Source organism: Balaenoptera musculus, chromosome 7, assembly GCF_009873245.2.
Source record: "Balaenoptera musculus isolate JJ_BM4_2016_0621 chromosome 7, mBalMus1.pri.v3, whole genome shotgun sequence".
NCBI classification, from domain to species: domain Eukaryota; kingdom Metazoa; phylum Chordata; class Mammalia; order Artiodactyla; family Balaenopteridae; genus Balaenoptera; species Balaenoptera musculus.
In genome coordinates this window covers 390,761-410,818 of record NC_045791.1, presented here as the reverse complement: position 1 = coordinate 410,818, position 20,058 = coordinate 390,761, and the positions used below count along the sequence as shown (strand labels likewise).

General features: G+C 36.0%; 1 protein-coding gene across 5 annotated transcripts in view; it reads right to left on the bottom strand.

Annotated features, from left to right (window-relative positions):
* PTPN4 (protein tyrosine phosphatase non-receptor type 4) overlaps positions 1-20,058 on the bottom strand; it is a 172,917-nt gene that overhangs the window by 72,592 nt on the left and 80,267 nt on the right. For all 5 annotated transcript variants that reach the window (XR_005020639.1, XM_036858281.1, XM_036858284.1 and 2 more), the window contains exons 6-10: positions 19,229-19,273; positions 18,920-18,972; positions 18,434-18,554; positions 15,744-15,831; positions 4,605-4,693 (exon numbers count right to left, since the gene is read on the bottom strand). Coding sequence is in view for 4 of the 5 variants with exons in the window: in XM_036858281.1 (XP_036714176.1) it covers positions 4,605-4,693; positions 15,744-15,831; positions 18,434-18,554; positions 18,920-18,972; positions 19,229-19,273 (396 nt within the window). In the remaining variant the exon portion in view is untranslated. The remainder of the gene's footprint in view (positions 1-4,604; positions 4,694-15,743; positions 15,832-18,433; positions 18,555-18,919; positions 18,973-19,228; positions 19,274-20,058) is intronic.

Sequence of the window (20,058 nt, the reverse complement as noted above, 5' to 3'; positions counted from 1 at the left end):
CCAAGACAGTCCTTCTTAATTAGCCTGAGCTTTGCAGTGACTTAAGTTGTGACGCTTTGTTATTATACAGGAGCCCCGGTGATGTGTCAGTTAAGTCTGGGGCTGGGGAGGAACCCATCTTCAGTCCTGTGATTAGGCCTCAGGTTTAGTGGTCTGGGCCCCTTGGCTGCACCCTTCAGTGCCCCTCAGCTCACCCCTCCCTAGCTGAAACAGGAAGTACAGAGAGGGCTGGAAATGGGTACTTCCCTTCCTCCACCTTGGTTAGGCTCTGGTAAAACCCATGTTGGTTAAGTACTGGTAAAATAGATTTCCTTGAGGGCAGATCTTGGTTAAGGAGAGCAGAAAGCTCTGAGCATATTTCAAAATGGTTACTTTCCTGCTCAACTCCCATCCCCTGCCCTTCGAGCGCAAGTGGATTTTTCTCCAATCTTCGCCCTGAGATCCTGGTGGGGTGCCTGGTAGTAAAACTCATGAGAACGAGGGGTCCTTCCTAAGTAAGTTAGTCCAAGCTAGTCTCTGCTCCGTCTCCAGCAATTTGTCAATCACCCTGTACGTACTCCTACCAGGGGCGGCTACAGAGGTGGTTTCCAGTCCTGGTAAGTTGTCATTCCTTGTATTCATCTGTCTCTCCAGTTTTCAGAGCTGCAGTATGCCCTGTGTCCTCAATTCTCTGAGGGATCTAAAAAGAGTTGTTGATTTTGAGTTTTTTCAGTTTTTTTTTTTTTCTTGTGAGGACAGGGGTGACTACTTCCAAAGTCTTTACCTGCTGGACTGGGAACCAGAACTCTCTCCTTCCCTTTTCATTTTACTAATGATGTTTTTTGATGAGCATTAATTTTAGTGAAGTCTAATTACAGAATCCAAGTAACGCCCAATTCAGTGTTCAACATTTTAAAAGTATGAACTTGAACTGGATAATTTAGGGATAACCATATGTGGAAAGAAATGAGGGAATATATTTATTACATGGAACATTACTTTTTCTACACATAGCTCTAATTTTGAGAGAAGAGGTAAGTGAGAAGCAAGTGTTTCAGAAACGGAAAGACGCAGGTTTATTTAAAGCTCTGCTTCATACTCATCATACTTGTTAACACTGGCCCAGTCAGCTTCTCTGGCATTTCCCAGTCCTTATCCATAAAAACAATGCTAACAACATCCAAGTTGCAGGGTTATAAGGTACAGATAAAATGCATTAAAATCCATGAGTGATTTTTTTTCCTACCTTATTAATCTTATAAAACTATCAGCTCTAAAACGTCCACCTTTACTCAAAACTCCTTATTCATGTAGAAATTTGGTAATTCCGAGCTGTAATCATAATCAGTTTTTATCAAGTGATTTTTATGATTTCCTCAAGGAGACTTACACAATACTTTGCTAAAATATCAATTTAAGGGCAACGGCAATTCTACGAACACTAATTTGAATAAAGATGATGAGGCTGAAATGGTCCCTTATTTACATGTAGTATTAATAAGTATGTTGCTTTTGCGAAAATAGATCCATACTTTAAGAACTAAAAGTAAACCATGTATTTGATGATTTTCACAGAACTTAATGATTGATTTTCCTTGGAAATCAATTGATATTGGACCTTTAATCATGGCAATTTGTGGTATACGTATAAATGTACTCCTAATGTTGTAGTATGTACTGCTATGAGTAGTTAGGATCAGAAGAAATCCTTATGTTCCAGGATGATGTACATCTAGTAGCTTCAACAACTTTAAATCCCATCTATTTAGTTTAATTCTTGAAAATAAAAATTTAAAGGAATACTATATAGTATTTTCCAATCAATATCTTAAATGCTCACATTCTTTTTTTTAACCTAACTTGTGTGATAAAGACTTATAAACATGAGTTCTATTTCTCAACATGAAACTACCTTCAAGAATATTTAATAATAAAATAATACACCAACTCCTCAGCATATGGAATATATAAGATCCTTCACAATCTGAATCTAATTTCTCTCCTAAGCAACAGTATCTTAAATTCTTATGCCCTTGCTTCTGTCCTCAGTGAAGACAACTGAAAAAAAAAAATCAAACCAAATATCCCATCATCTCCTCAACTTGCCACGTCCTTTCTTACTGTTAGGCGCCTGCAAATGTTTGGTACCTTTACCCCGAATTCCCTGACTGAACCCTCTATACACACATACCTCTTCCATACTTCCTCCTCACTGAAGAAATTTCTATTCATCCTTTAAAAACCATCTCAAATACCACACGGCCATTACAATTTTCCCTAGTGAAATTATATCCTTGGTGTTTCCAAAGTAATTTGTCAAAAACTCTTCTAGAATCCTTATTGTATAATTTTGAAAATACAGAAAAATTTAGATTATCATTTTAACCACATCACCTGAAAAGAATTTATTTCTGATTTTGACATTTATAGAAAATGTAAAATTAATAAAAAGTATTTTTAACTGTCTTTAGTAAAATCAGAAAAGTATTAAAATTGAAGATGCACATCTACCATTATGAAAGTCAACAATTATAACTATCTTTTCTGAAGCATTTAATTTACAAATTGCCTTATTATGTTTTGTAATTAATTTTTATGTGCCCACTTTTAGGCAAGGACCATGTCTTGAACTGTTTTGTATTCTCCTCTGAACATAACACAATTTGAATTATATAGGAAGAACTTAAAAGATGTGAGATGAAACACTAAATGACCTTTGATTTTCTTTTATGAGCTTTACAGAGGTATAATTTATATGTAAAATGAAATATCCCAATTTTAGGCAAATAAATCAATGAGTTTTGACAAATGCATTCAGCTGTGTAACTACCACCCACCCAAACCACCATGTAACAATTTCCATCACCTGAAAATGTTCCAATGGCAACCAAGGGTCTGCTGTCTTTATACTGTGTGTTCTCTAGAATTTCATATAAATAGAAACAAAGAGTACGCCATCTTTTGTGTCAGGCTTCTTACACTTAGCATAGTGTTTTGAGGGGAGGGTCACCCATATTGTTTAGTGTGTAAAACAGTTCATTTCTTTCACTGCTAAACAGTATTCCATTGCAAGTGTAATTTGCTTGTCCTTTCACCAACTGATGGACACCTGGAATTCTGTTTTGTGCTGTTATGAATAATACAGCTATGAAAACAGTGTGCAAATCTTTATACAAACTTGTATTTTCATTTCTCTTGGGTAAATATCTAGGAATAGAATTGCCAGATTATATGGTCAATCTATGTTTAACCTTGAAGAAATACCAAACTGTTTTCCAAAGTTGGTCTACTAGTTTGCATTCCCACCAGCAATATATGAGATTTCTAGGTGCTCTGCTTCCTTGCCATTACTTGGTATTATCATTCTTTTTAATTGGAACTATTGTAGTGGGTGAACAGTAATAGTTCACTGCAGTTTTAATCTGTGTTTCACCAATGACTGAGCATCTTTTTGTGTACTTACTTGCCATCTGTATATCTCCTTTGGTGGAAGTATCTATTCACATATTTTGCCTATTCTTTTTAATCAAGTTGTCTTATTACTGAGCTATAAGAGTCCTTTACATTTTTTTGGTAAGTCCTTTATCAAATATGTATTTTATAAAAGACTTTTTTGCCTTTTCATTTTCTTTACAGTGTCTTCTGGAGAGCAAAAATATCTAATTTTGATGAAGTTCATTTCATCAGTTTTATATTTTGTATTTCATGTTTTCCTAGATAGTGACCTATTGGGGAAATTTATGTTTATTTTCTCAACGTAATTGTGGCAATTTTCTAAAATAATAGCTTCTGTCAGTTATCATATTTCTATTAGCGTTATATAAGTGACTAATTACAAAAACCTATTAAATAATAATCAGAGATATTGAAAAACCTGGACCAATTCTTTTAGGAGATATAAAGAGAAACAGATTGATACAATATACTTCCTTTGTATTTGTTTCTTCCCCTAGAGAAAATCATTGTGTTTATTTTTAAAAACCCGAGTTACTTATATGATATTCACACAAGGGATATGTGATCAATATGATTTTTACAATTTTCACGCTATCCCCTTAAAGGGAAATGGCAGATGCTACTTCTCCTTCTTCCTCACTTTGGGATACAGAAGTGACGGTGAGTGAGTCACTGGACGGTGAGGACAAGGACAACATGCTAAGGACAGCAGAGCAATAACACAAAAGAAACATGAGCTTTAAGCCCCATGGAGCCACCATACTTCCCTAGTACCAATTTAAACCACTGTAATAAGGGGCCTTTGTTGCGGCAACCATGCCCATGTTCCAACTAATAAACTAGCACCCACTGAATGCATTTGAGTGAAGTACTGTATTCAAAACAACTGGCACAGTGTGAGACGCAGAGTAAATATGACAATATTAGCTATTACACTACAGTACAGATTCAGAGATTGTCTAAGAGAAAAATTCGCAAAGTAGTTATTTTCTTTAAACTAAGACACTTTTGAAACAAATAATTCAATTATTTTGGTATCTTCTGGTAGATTCCAAGTAAGTGGACAAAGTTGTATGACAACATTAAATAGCTCAACAACCACTTTCTTTAATATGAATTGTATTTGGTAATATAATGGTAAAAGCAAAAGTATTGATGGAAGTTCTTACCATGGAAAGGTATTCATTCGTACTCTGTTCTTATAAATCAGAATTCCTCCTGACATCACTCCAATCATAATTTCATTGTTACTTTGATCCTTCAAAAAACAAACAAAAAAAAGAAAATGGAAAATCTAAAATAAACTGTTAAAGATATATTTTAAAAATATGATTAGTTTTTTTACACAGTGTGACATTTCATCAAAGGCAACAGTTAACTGAGTAATATTTACAAATCCATATGGTAACTGTTACATCATAAAAATAAAGGACATACTTCAAATCAAACGTAAATGTTGCATTATTAAAATTTATTAATCTAAAGCAAAAATGATTTCAGGATTTCCCACAGTTTATAAATGGGACTGACTCTTTGATATAGAAAATCAAAGACCTTCTCATCTTATAGAATGATAAGTTAGTACCCATCTCTCCATTTCTAAAACTATTAAGGTCCAATTACTGTGTAAATATGGTGGTAGGATTGCAAAAGTGAATAAAACCTGGAGTTCAGAGTTTGGTGAAGGGCAACCTGTAATAAAATAATATTTCCAATATAATGAGAAGTTCTATAACAGACATAATACAACAAAAACATTATGGGAGTATAGAGTGGGGACAATTGTTGGAGAGTTTGGAAGGCTCCTGAGAAGGAAATTTGAATTGTGCTTTGACGGGTGAGTTCTCATGCTGACTGATCCAACGTGAACAGCTGACCTGCACTATTAAGAGAATGAGTGGAATTAAAACTTTTCTCAGCTGCTAATCAGTCTTGAAATAGCTCTGCTTCTTGACTTGAAACATACTACAGGCAAACTAATATAGCAATAATGCTTTTCTCCCTAGCATTTATGTGATCAGAAGATAGAACTAATTGATGAAAATATAATCAAGATTCTGTAATTGTCTCCCTAGGAAAACAACCTTTACAATGTAGTTTCAGTAATGTCTAATTAAATGAAATACTACTAAATTAGCCTGTCAGGTAAGCTAACATGTAGTAAGTGGCCACACACAGCCGTGCATGTTAATTTGTCTGGCTGCTCCTCTTCTTCTGCAACAACCAGCACCACTGCACACCATTATCAGAGTCTTAGATCACTGTTCAGAGGACATCAATCAGAAGTCTGAATCAAGGTGGCAGGCCCAGCCTCAAGGACGGCGACTTAATATATGCTCCGGTTGCCCCTCCTGCTCTCGGTCTCATAAAACATCAGAGAAGATACATGAAAACAGGAAAAACCCCTAACACTTGAAAACAATCCGTAACACTGAAAGGTATGCAATCAGTGGGCCAGACATTTTGAGGAGTCTGTGAAGACAAAGTGGATAAGATCAGATTCATGGAGAGAAAATAATTCCAGAAAACCACAGCCCAAGGGGAACCCTCAAATTACCATCAGGATGATCAGGTAGGGAGCAGGAAAGATAATTAGCTCCTATCAACCCTACAATCTAGACTGAGCTACAGGACACAGAATTGTGTGCAGCCTGTCTAAAACAGCAAGTGTGGATACTGGGGACAGGAATAGAGTGATCCCCAGAAGGGATGGAGAACCCAAAACTGAAAAAAGCAAACTATAGGCACATTCTACCTGGCAGTTCCTTCCTTCCCTCCTCCAGCACCTAAAACAGGCTGCAGTAAAGACAAACATCATGCGTGACCAAGTGAACTAAGAATCACAAATACAAAAGAAGTACACAACCAAGGACCACCAAGCACTTGAGAAGAACCAATGCCATTAAAGAGATATACAAAACTCAATAAATACGTAAAGCAGTCAGGCTGCTGTGCTGGTAGAAAAACATTAAAAAACACTGCAGGGATATCTAGGAATTCAAATTCTCAAATTATAGCTATCTAGACTGAAGTGTCAGTTCCCAAGGTATTGCCAGAGTTGGGCAAGAGAATGCAAGAAAATAAGTATTATGTCCTTTATGGATACAAATGCTATTAATTCCAGTGTGCAGAAAAATGAACGCTGACCACCTTATTTTATGCTTTTCTTATCACTTATTACTACCTAATATAACGCTATACATTGACTTGTTTAATCTGTTTCTTTTTTCTCTTCTTCACTAGAACCTAAGTAGCAAAGTGCAGGGCCTTTGTTTTGCGCCCTTTCAGGTTCTTAGACGTAGAAAGGCCTACCCATTTGTGGAATGAATGGACCTCTATTATCTGTAGGAAAATACCTCCCGCTGTTTAGCTTGGCACTGAAACGACCACCCCATCCCATTTCATTTCCCCCTTTATAATTAGTAAAAACCTGCTTCCCATCAGGCCATTCCACGTGTTTTGTGTACCCATAATTACATGTTTTAATTAATGCTGTTCTCACCTCTTCTTCATGTCTCTCTGATGAATCAAATCAAACCTAACCAAAGTCTAGATCAAGTCCACCTTCTCTGTGAAAACTTCATTAGCCCAGCAGAATGTACTGAATTGTACCATGAATATGTAATCAGCAAAGTCCAGACTGTGTGAAACTACAGGTGAAATGGTGCAGTTCTTTAACAAGAACATTCTAAGGAACGGTAAGGGAAGAAGGGATCAAAAGACATTTAAAGTTATTCAGTTAAAACAAACAAAAAGCAAGACCAAATTATAGTATCCAGGAAGGCACACTGGGTGATAAAACCACAGAAGAACAATGTAGGAAGGGGCTATGATTGGGACAGTGTATAAAAAGCGTTTCTGGAATGGCTGGCTAAAGCCTACTGCTGACCTGCGTAGTATTTACAAAGATGTTCACTACGATATACACACGGGTATATGTGCTTTATCTTACAACATGTTAAAAAACAGCAATGTAAACAGGATGAGATTTAGGAGGACTATGGACAGATATTCTAATATTCTCTACCCATGCCTCAACTGTCCATTCACGCTGCCCTGCAGTGCCCTCCCTTCCTTTCTGGTGGAGACCACGGTTCTACTCTCCACTAAGTCGCTAGGACCACTTAACCATTCGAGTCTCTCTGCAGTCACATGGTAAGAATACAATAATAACACAAAGCCACTAAAATTTTCCATTTAGTATCTTCAGACCAGTTGAGCTCAGGTAACTGAAACTGCAGAAACAGAAACCATGGATAAGGGGGGGACCACTGTATATTCTTCTAGATCTTTGTTTACATATACAAAATATAAATATGTAGTATTTATAACCACACAATTTCTTTAATCAACAAAAACTGGGATATATTATTGCGTTATTTTTCTTTTGCACTTAGCATTTTGTAGATATCTTTTCATATCAATATATATACCTCTAACTCATCAGTTTTAACTGCTGCATATTATTCCAAAATATGGATTTATCACAATTTCTTAACCATTTCTGTTGATTCATTTAGAGATTTCTAAATTTTTAATATTACAAACAATGCTGTAATAAAAATCTTTGAACACATTATTTGAAACACCTCTATAAAAAGAGTGGCGTCGGGGCTTCCCTGGTGGTGCAGTGGTTGAGAATCTGCCTGCCAATGCAGGGGACACAGGTTCGAGCCCTGGTCTGGGAAGATCCCACGTGCCGCGGAGCAACTAGACCCGTGAGCCACAACTCCTGAGCCTGCGCGACTGGAGCCTGTGCTCCGCAACAAGAGAGGCCGCAATAGAGGCCCGCGCACCGCGATGAAGAGTGGCCCCCGCTTGCCACAACTAGAGAAAGCCCTCGCACAGAAACGAAGACCCAACACAGCCAAAAATAAATAAATAAATTAATTAATTAATTAAAAAAAAAAAAAAAGAGTGGCGTCGGAGAAATGGAAGTGGTCAAGTATTATAGTCATATTAACATTTGCACTCCTAAGGGGTCACACTTCAACATGCTCACCTCTGTTTCTCCTGTATTTCTACTTACACGTTTTAAAAAATTGCTCTACTGTGGGAACTCTTTATAAAATACGAATACTAAAAAACTTTCTGTAATATATGTTGAAATTGTTTTCACTTTTACCTTTTAGCTTTATGATTTTCCCCTATATATATCATTAGTTTAAAATTATTATGTTTGTATATTTTTCATGCAGTTAGGTATAAAGTTAGCCATAATACACACTCATTAATAATTAAAAAAATATTTCTGTGTGCCTTATATAGGTCTAACAGTGTATGTGCTCTCAAATTATTCAGTGAAAGTGAATACAAGTAATGACCTACTGATACTTTCATAAAGATACAAAAGAATCAAAAAGGGGAAAGAAAAAAAAATGCTATGTCTAGACAGGTCCTTATGAGTAAAAGCACATAGCAGAATATGGAAAATCACTGTGTGATCTGAATATTTTAGGGTGACACAGACGAAATCATATATATAGCTCTATTGTACAGAAGAGATTCTTTTCTCTGTTTCAAAGGATTGTATTTTTAAATTATTTGATTATTCGAACAAATATGTCCAAAAGTCCTCAAATATATGCAGGTTAAAAACAAGGTTTTCAAAGAACCTTAAAACAGAAACAGATATCATATGATTATATTAGTTAACTTCTCTGTGTCTCATTTTCCTCATCTGGAAAGTAAGGATGATAATACTCTTACTTCACAGGGCTGTTTTAAGGATTAAATGAGATTAATATACATAAGCCCTAAGAAGCGTTGTCAGGCACATAGTAAATGCTATAAAGGTGTTTCCTGTGATTATTATCTGTAACCTGTACAGTAAAATCTCTCAAAATTACTGTTCTCACAGTCTTTCTTGAATACTCTCTAATCAATCAGACTTTGGCCATCACTATAGCTCCAAAATTGCTATTACAAAGTCAATACTGGTAATATTACAATAACTTCCACATTTCTAATCCAATTCTCATCTGACATAGTTGACCACACCTGATTCACTTGGCTTCAAAGACACACAAGTGTCTGACAGAAAGAAAGGCGTTCTTTCTGAAAGGCGTTCTTTCTATCTAAATGGCTATTTCTTCCTCATCTAACCTTTAAAATTTGAAGTGTTCCAGCTCTGGGGACCTCTAATCTTCAGTTGCTACTAGCTATGTTCCTTCAGTGCTCCCGTGTCACGGCTTTAAATATTATCTGTAAGCTGACAATTCCCAAATGTATGGCTCTAGTCCAGACCTCGCCTCTGAACTCCAGTTCCATATACTGAATTGCCTGCCTTCTTTCATTTCGATTGATAGAAGTCTTCTAAAATTGCACGTCCCAAGACTAGCTCCTGACCCACCCTCTCAAATCTGCTTCTCTCTGACTGTTACAAATTACTGAAGTTACTCCATCTTTCTAGTTGTTCAGGCCAAAAACGTTAGAATCATTCCTTGAATCCTTTTTCTCTCACACCCTAGAGCCAATACATCAGTCAGTGCTGTCACTTCCATATTCAAAATACGTGCAGATTGGGGAACTTCCCTGGCGGTCCAGTGGTTAGGACTCCACGCTTCCACTGCAGGGGCCCAGGTTCGATCCCTGGTGAGGGAACTAAGATCCCGCAAGACACACGACGTGGCCAAAAAACGTTTTAAAAAAATGTAAATCACACCATGTCTTTTATCTCCTCAAACCCTCAACTGGCCTTGCTTATAATTACAAGCCAAAGTCTGTAAAATTCTTATAAAGCCCTGGTCCACCTGGACCTTGTCAATACACTCCACTCCAGCTCACTGCACCAGCCATACTGGTCTCTTTGCTGTTCCTGGAGGTGCAAAGCACACTATTTCATGGCCTTTTATTGCCGTTTCTTCTGCTTAGAACATTCTCCCCACGGATATCTGCAGGACGCCCCCACGTCTGTTCACCTTCTCAGTAAGGCCTTCTCTGATACCCCATTTTTGGCTGTCTCACTCCCCTTTCTCACCTTAATTTTTCTCCACAGCATCTACCACAATCTGATACATTACCTTTTAATTAATCATAAGAAAACTGAGTAGAATATACAGTAAAATGCACAAATCTTAAGTGTACAACTCAAAATTTTACAACATGCATAACTTGAGTATATACACTTACATGTAACCACCACAAACCAACATATACATTTTTCCAAATCCCAAAAGGCTCCCTCAGGCGCCTCCCAGCTAGTAACACCCCTGCAGAGGGAACTGCTGTTCTGACTTCTTCTGCTGATATAGACTGGTATTTTGCCTATTCTTGAACTTTACTTTCATGGAATCACACACTATGTACTCTAAGGTACTCAATTATTCGCTTCTCGTCCGTCTTGCCCACTGGAATGCAAGCTTCATGAGGGTAGGATTTTATCTACTCACTGCTGTATCCATGGTGTCTATAAACAGGACTTGCAACATAGAAGGTGCTCAAAAAATGTTCACTGAATGAATAAATGAATAATCAAAATAGCATCATTAAGCTTTCCTTTTCTTGAAACTTTGAAGGGCAAAAGTTATTTTTCAGTAGAATTATCTTCATCATTATTACAAACACCTATGGAAATAAGATATTCAAAATTAAGCCCAAAACTTGGGTAGAACTGTTTTAGGGTCAATTTAGAGCATCCTATACCTAACCAAAAACCTAAGGCCAAGCCTTCTGTGATTATATTTACATCTAGATAACCAGGAATCAGTTTCTTAGGAAAACAAAGAGTTTATATCATGCTAACTTCTTTATAAAACAGAGATTAAACTTGAAGATCTACGGTATAGATATCGTATAGCTCTATTATGCTATTTTATTCCACTCTCACAGTGTAATAAATATTGACTGATTTTCTAGTAAAGATGATAGGAATTTAGTGAGCCCTCAAGCCATTCATTTAACAAGTTACTTAGGCCAACAATTACTCCTGACATAGTGCTTCTTCCATTTTCAGAGGTCAGAAATTCTTTATAAATATTTAAATGTAGCTCCCACAATGTTCCTTGGTATTAATTTAATATGTTCAAATTATTTTATATTTTCAAGATTAATTTGATATCCGTTATTTTATCAATTGATCCTAACCACAAACTTAGGGGTAACTAATTATTATTCTTTCTAGGAGTCTGAGAGCAGTGCACAGAGGCTGTTGGGTAGAAATAATGATAGTATTTGTACCCATGGCTTGTTTAGAAGTATATTTCTTAATTTCCAAATACTTGGAGGATTTTTAAAGTCATCATTTTGTTATTGTTTTTAGCTTAAATGTACCATGAACAGAAATTATATTCTGCATACTTAAAAATAATGTGTACTCCAAATTTGTTGGATACAGTATTCTACAGTTTGCTATGTTGCTAAAATCTATATTATGCTGATTTTTAAAATGTCTGTTCCACCAGTGATTGAATAAGGGGTATGAGAATCTATCACTTTCTTTTGCTCTGTGACAGACATTGTTAAGAGAACAAAAGGGCAAAACAAAGAGTGGGGAAAATATCTGCAAATCACATATCCAACAAAAAAAGTGTATCTAGAATATATAAAGAGTTCTCAAAAGACAAGAGTAAAAAAAGAACAGAACAAATTAAATAATGGGAAAAACACCTGAACAGACATTCATCAAAGAAAAGATATGATACCCAACATCATTAGTCATTAAGGAAATGCAAAGTAAAACCACGATGAGATAAAACACACCTATCAGAAAACCTTAAAAAGAAACAAAACAAAACAGTACCACATGCTAAAAGGATGTAAAACAACTGGAACTTGCACAGATGCTGGTGGGGATGCAAAGCAGTTGTCAGTCTAGAAAACAATTCCCTAATTTCATATAAAGCTAAGTATACATTTGTTATATGACCCAGAAATCCCACTTTGGGATTTTTACCCTACAGAAATGAGAACTTAAATTCACACAAAAACCTATAAATGAATGTCTGCAGTAGGCCTATTAATAACAAAACAAAACAAAACAAAAAATACTGGAAACAACCCAGATGTCCTTCAATGGGTGAATGGAGAAACAAACCATGGTACATCCATATAACTGAATACAATTCAGCAATAAAAGCATGAACTACTGAACTACACAGTACCTTGGATAAATCCCAAATGCATTACTACAAGTAAAAGAAGCCAGTCTCAAAAGGTTACATACTGCAGGATTCCATTTATAAGACATTTTGGAAAAGACAAACTATGGAGTCAGGGAACAGACCAGGGTTGCCAGGAACCGGGGGTAAGGAGGAGGCTGGACTACAAAGGGGCAGCACGAGCCAGTGTACTTTTTTTTGGGGGGGGGTGGCGGGGATGGAACTGCTGTTTCTGTTTGTGGTTACATGAACCTACACATGTGTTAAAACTCATACAACTGAACGCCAAGAAAAAAATCCATTTACGATGTTATTTTAAGAAACAAATATTCCCATGCACCCTGCCCTCAAATCTTTTTTTCTTTCCTTATCCTGAAGTTGTCCTTCATTCTTTACTTTTCTACAGTTTCCTTTTCCCTTATTCATATAATCTTCCAGGAGTACTAAATGTTTTTGTTTTTTCAAATAGGCCATGTTCTCTCTTGATTTCAGGTCTTCCTTCATCCTGATGGCTCTATGGTGAAAACTACTCCCTTGGCTAATTCTTATTAATTTTTCTGGCTTCAGTAAATTACTTCTAAGAAGCCTTCCTTACCCTCTGCTCCCAGGCTGGATTAGAAGTTCCTGCCACAGGGTCCCATGGCATTCTGTACTTGCCCCTTCATATTCTCAAATACTTAACTGTTCATACATGCTCTAATTCTTTCCCCTCACTATCTTGTGAGCTCCATGAGGGCAGGGATTATCAATGTTTTGTTCACTAAGTCATCCTTAGTGCCAACACTGTGCAAGGCACATAACAGATGCACTGCTATGACGGTTCTAAGACTTATTTGCATCTTGCAGATTGCTATAAATAACTTAGTTCTACTCTAATTTTTTCAACCTACATTCTGGAGGCAGAGAGAAAAGATCTTAACCTTGCTTTTCAAAATAAAACATTATTTCAAACATACTTTTGCTTGTGATATTCAATTAAAACTTAAGTATTTTCTTTATGTGTCCTCTCCCCTCTACCTTTTGTCCTTTTTGTTCCCGAGGCTACAAAACTTCCCTTCATGTTCACTGAACATTTGCACATTTTCTGAAGTTCTCCACATCCACATACAGCAGAAACACCTTTTCCTAGCTGGGTTATTTTGTGGGGTTTTTTTTTTTTTTTTGGTCTGTACAAAATATTTAAAATTTAAATTCCTTTAATTTGGCACTCTACATTTATGGCTTTCTGAGAAAGAGTTTTACAATCTAATAACTTAAACAACAAAAAAACATAACTTAGACAAATCAATAAATAATGACACGGTTAATTATGTATGCGATCCAGCCACGTCACTTAAGTTAAAAAAAGTAAAGTCTAACATTCTTTGTATTATATTGACAGCAGTCAGTGATAACAGATAGCAGTCTAAACCACCTTTAGAAAACTTTAGCACTAAAATGACTGATTTTAGTGGTCTTTTTTACTGTTAACCATAGTCTAGTATACATATTTAAAGTTCCATTTGTTTTAAACTGTATTATAATAAAACCAAAATCTAGTGACCACTATGTTACCTTTGGAGAATCATGTTCAAAAGTAATAGCCCGCAAAGAGGGAGGGAGGGTGACGGGCTCATTCTAAAGAGCACCAAGAAGTTCAAGGGGGACTTAAACATTTTAAATGGAAACAGACAGACTTCCCAGTCACAAATGCTCAGAATTACCAGATCCAGTCATGTGAGGAAAGCAAGTCATTTGGTTTTTTAAAAGGAATGGGTCTGCATATGTCTATATATAAAAATAAATTAAAAATAACTATCTAAGGAAAACTTAACTCCCTTTCAGGCTGGGATCCATATTAGGCTTAGTAGTTTGTCCCAAGAAAATATAAAACCTATCACCAATTAAACTGATGATTACCTATAATTCCACTTTTCATTAGGTATAGAGAATAGCTGTACTTCAGGTACTTCTAAAGGAATATAATCTCTTGATGAAACAATCATGAGAAGGAATCTAGGTGAAGAGACACACAAATGAAGGATAGTCACTCACAAATATGCTTATGGCAGGAGGATAACACTCTTTTGGAAGCAGCAAATTGACACAATGAAAAAGAAGTCAGGGAGGATGGTGGTGTGATGAAATGGGAGATTGGGATTGACATACATACACTAATATGTATAAAACACATAACTAATAAGAACCCGCTGTATAAAAAATAAATTAATTAAATCAAAAAAATAAACTAAATAAAAGCTTAATCTCCTCCAAAAATAAAAAATAAAAAAAGTTAGGGTGTTGTACAGGAAAAGCCAGTGATTATAGAATTCCATCCTAACAAAGGCATGGTTGGGGTGGGGGGGCAACCAAAATATGTAAATACAATTGATTTTGTGCTTTATAAATAAAAATTTATAACGATGTTACTAAATGATGAAAAGAGTGTAGTAATACAGGCCTCAGTGAGGTGAAAGCATCTTTTATGATAATGATTTTCATAAAAGTTAAAAATACAAATTACTTTTCCTGTAACAGTTTTTTTTAATTTGTTTTTTAAATTTATTTATTTATTTATTTATTTTTGGCTGCGTTGGGTCTTTGTTGCTGTGCGCGGGCTTTCTCTAGTTGTGGCGAGCAGGGGCTACTCTTTGTTGCAGTGTGCAGGCTTCTCACTGCGGTGGCTTCTCTTGTTGGAAGCACGGGCCCTAGGCGCACAGGCTTCAGTAGTTGTGGCGCACAGGCTTCAGTAGTTGTGGCTCGCGGGCTCTAGAGCGCAGGCTCAGTAGTTGTGGCGCACAGGCTTAGTTGCTCTGCGGCATGTGGGATCTTCCTGGACCAGGGCTCAAACCCGTGTCCCCTGAATTGGCAGGCAGATTCTTAACCACTGCACCACCAGGGAAGCCCACTGTAACAGTTTTTATTTTGCAAAATAAAAATTCTAAAGGTACTGTCTCTTATGGTCAGCAAAAATTATCCTTATAACATAACACACTACCTTGAAGAAAAATAACATGAAAAATCCACTTCAACCACTCTTCTTGTCAGGTATTGAATCTTAAGTGATTGTGACTGTGAAAATACTTATATTCAGAGGAAATTTTGAGTGCGACTATGCTGGCAGCACTCACTGTTCCATTTGCTGCCTAATCCTATCAGGGCATTAAAAATTTTTTTTGCTGAATAATGGTGCCTAACTCAACAACATCAAAATGCATTTTCTTCACTTACCCTTGCATAGTGGAATTCAACTCCATAGAGTTCTAAGGTACGTGCTGTGTTCAGGTAATTAAATTCTGCTTCTGCAGGAGATAAGCCTCTGTAAAAACATCATTAGGTTAAAAATTATAACAATCACAAATATGACCAAATTACAAAAAGCCTATTTATCTAGAAAATTTTCAGCATTCTGACTAAATATTTTACAAAACACCATGCACGAGTACTCCTCTTAGTTCTGTACAGTAACATCTAACTTTTCTGGAGGGTACATTTTCAGTAACACAAATTATTACTTTGTACAATATTTTCTTATTTTCCAGAAACACAAGAATGCACCAGCTTTTTAAAGTTCTAAGCTATACTTACGGGTGTTACAAAGCCACTCTCAGACTTAACTTAAAACAAATATTTTTCAAAATTTGGTCTACACTCCATATGTGCATTTGAATCACACAGGGTGCTTCTGACACATGCAGTCTCCGGGGCGAGCTCTGGAGCAGGGCTTCTCAGGGTGTGGTGCACAGACAGGTGTTGACTCATAACAAGAACAGAAATTGAGAGTGTCACAAGCCTTTTGTAGCACTTTGGCAGAGTAATTTTATGTCTGTTGCATCTAACAACAAAAAAGTACTTGTAATTTTTTATGCCTTTGTTTATTTCTCCATTTTATTTTTCTAGTAATTCATTTTTATTATATTTTTCAGAAGCATCATTCCATGAGAGACTGAGGGGAAAACTGGTCTTTCATCACAGGTAGTTTCAGATGTACTGTTCTATAGAAACTGATATAGAATAAATGGGTCCAAATTGTTTATGTTTAGGAAATATTCCAGGTGATTCTTATGAACACAAGTTTGAGAACTACTACTGTAAGTGCAAAGCCTTTAAAAAGGCTGTATTATATACAGTTCTAACAACCTTGGTTATCTGATATTATCAGGCTATAGCAGAGCAAAAGCAACAAATTAAAAATGCAAAGATATCACCCTTCATTCATGAATGATATCAGAAAAGGGAGCAAGCAGCCTGCCAACGTATGATCATAAAAATGGGATTCCTCAAAAAAAGGAGATATACTTCAGTTTTCTATAAAATTCAGTTAAGTTAAATAAATACTCTACTTTCTTCCCCACCCTCCTGCATTATAAACTGGATGATTCTATTTTTTCTTTCTTTAAAAATTTGCAGAACCATTTCTTTAAAGCAAATAGAAATATGTAATAAATACCTTGTGAAATGTACAAACTTTGTCCTGACAGAACAGACTTTTCATTATTGGTAAATTTTTTTTAAAATCTGGTTTATCTTCAAACCCTTGGTTCAGATATGCAATGTGTAGAACTTTCATAATAAATGGCATTTGCTTTTAGACCAAAACAGCCCCCATACCACATGAAGCCGGTCTGTTAAAATTCTCACTCATTAATCTTGCTTTAGATTAGGGTCCGCAAACCTTTACTGGAAAGAGGTGGCTGGTAAGCACTTCAGGCTTTCAGGCCATATGGCCTCTGCTGCAACAACTCAGCTCTGCTGTTATGTGAACGCAACCACAGACAATGTGTAGGCCAATGAGGGAATCTGTGTTCCAATGACTGTTCACGTAAGGACACTGAAAGTGTAATTTCTCAAAATTTCATGTGCCACAAAATGTTCTTCTTCTTTTGATTTTCTTCAACTATTTCAAATGTACAAACCATTTTTATTAGCTCGTAGACCACGCAAAAGGAGGCAACAGGCCATAGTTTGCCAACATGTTGTAGACACATGGGCCATTACTGAATGACAGTGAGTTTCCTTATTAATAAGAGCAAATATTTCTTCAGCGCTTACTATGTGCCAAGCACTGTTCTGAGTACTTTGTATATATAAACTCACTTAATCCTTATAATAACACCAGAGGTAGATAGTTTTATCATCCCCAATTTACATGTAAGGAAACACAAACAGAAATAGAGTGATTGGGCTGAGGTTACAAGATTGTAAGTAAAGTAGCCTCATCAGAATTTCAAACGAGGCCAAATGAGTCTGGCTCAGATTCTTAAGAGTCTAGTTCAGATTCTCAGCCAATATGTAACACTGCCTTAGCTCCTCCATGAGTAGTTTGAATTGCATGGTAAAGCAAAACTGAACTCTGAACCAAGAAACAATACGATTTTCTATTCAAAGCAATAAACCTCTTCTTGAAAACTCATGTCACAGAAAATCAGATTCATAAAATATCAAAGTTGAATACTGTTATAAATGAAAAAATGGTACTATTTTAAAAGAATTTTTTTTTATTAATTTAGTACTACATAAAGTTCCTTTTCTTCTCTTGGCTCATTACCAAACAGAATTGATTCCTTTCACACAGCTAAAAACTAAGAAAGAACTGCTAAGTAGATTGAACTGTATATTGTGAACATATTATTAATATTCTAAAATTCCTTCTTAAAGAACTGGCGACTTTGTATAATAGCCAATACATGTCTGTTTACATACAGCTTTATGTTTCTTAACAGACATGAAAACAAGCCTCATATAGTCTATGATTTTTTTAGTATAGATTACCTACATTTCTTCACAGTAATCATACTATTTTATATAATAGTAACTGTTCTATATTAAGTAATCACATTAGAAATAATTTTAAACATTTCTCTAGAAAAGATGCCATTAAGAAGTTTATCAAGTAAGCAGAAACGTAAATAAATCCTTACGTATGTTGCTGATGTAGTTTTGCAATTTCTTTTTCAAAATCTTGAGGTTGATTAGGAATGAAAGAATAATCTGAGAGGTAGCCTGGCAAGTTTTCTGATTGATTGTAGTCTCCAAGTTCAGCTAATAAATGGAAAGAAAATATTCACACTTCAATAAACACATTTTTTAAGTTTTATAGCCAAATCAGCAATGTCAAGAATTCCTTTATATTTCTGGAAGTAAAATATTTGTTTCTACTGTTACCATTTAAGCAAATTATAACAACACATTCAACGTTCTCCTAGGTCTTAAACAACTTCAGAAAAATTATTTTCAGGAATCAAAGTAAGTGCTAACTAATTGGATGTTTCATCACACTTTCTGTGTAGTCACTTTTTTCTGCATAGTAACATATGTTTAAATAACTCATACATTAAAGGCAATGTACTACCAACAGAGACCATGCAATCACATGCTATATGGCCCAAAGGTGGGCTGATACTTACACTGAACAGCAAATGAAGCCAAAAGAGCAGCAGTGTTATAAGGACAGGGCAATCTAATAAAACAGAAAATAACTCAAGGTTAAACACAATAATTTTAAAAGCACTATAATTTATATTATACTATTCACACTTGAAGTTTCTGTGTGACTTACATTTTAACTATTAAGTAATGAACTTATCTGGTGAAAGGAATTCATGGTACATGTAGCCATCTTTCAGTAGATAATCTGTTTGCAATGATCATGAACTACGTATTACAGAATTGGAAGTATTTTTAAAGCCCATTACTAAAAACTTAAAACAGCTCACCTTCCAGTAAGAATGTCTTGTTTGATTTGCAAAAAATACTGGTACCTTAAAAAAAAAAAAAAGATAGCGTTTACTGGAATTATAACATTTAGAGTTTTAAAAACTGTATATTTACATTAACAAATAAAACTGAAATATTTAAGTATTTGCTTTTATAATATGCATACTAGCCCACGTAAAGATATTTTAAAATAAACTTTCATAAATACATGAATCCAAATATTTAGAATTCTTTGATAAATGAAATTTGATACTTATATTTTGTTTCCCTAGCTTCTATTATAAAACTTCCACGAATTTAAGAATTACATGACTGAGGGAGATTAGGAAGAAATACTCTAAAGTAGGATTTCCCTGGTGGCGCAATGGTTAAGAATCCACCTGCCAATGCAGGGGACACGGGTTCGAACCCTGGTCCAGGAAGATACCACATGCCGCGGAGCAACTAAGCCCATGTGCCACAACTACTGAGCCCACGCGCCACAACTACCGAGCCTGCAAACCACAACTACTGAAGCCCACGTGCCTAGAGCCCGTGCTCCGCAACAAGAGAAGCCACCATAACAAGAAGCCCACGCACCACAACGAAGAGTAGCCCCTGCTCACCGCAACTAGAGAAAGCCCGCACGCAGCAATGAAGACCCAATGCAGAGCCCCCCCCCCCAAAAAAACCAAAAAAACAAATACTCTAAAGATTGGTGTATGCAGAAAGTAGAACTGGGAAGCACAGAAAACTTAAGTCAGAGACATAGAAGAGCTGACAGTAGCAACACGCTAGAGACCAACTAAAGAAAATCACTCTTTCACTCTTTCAGCTGAGCCAGGAAGCC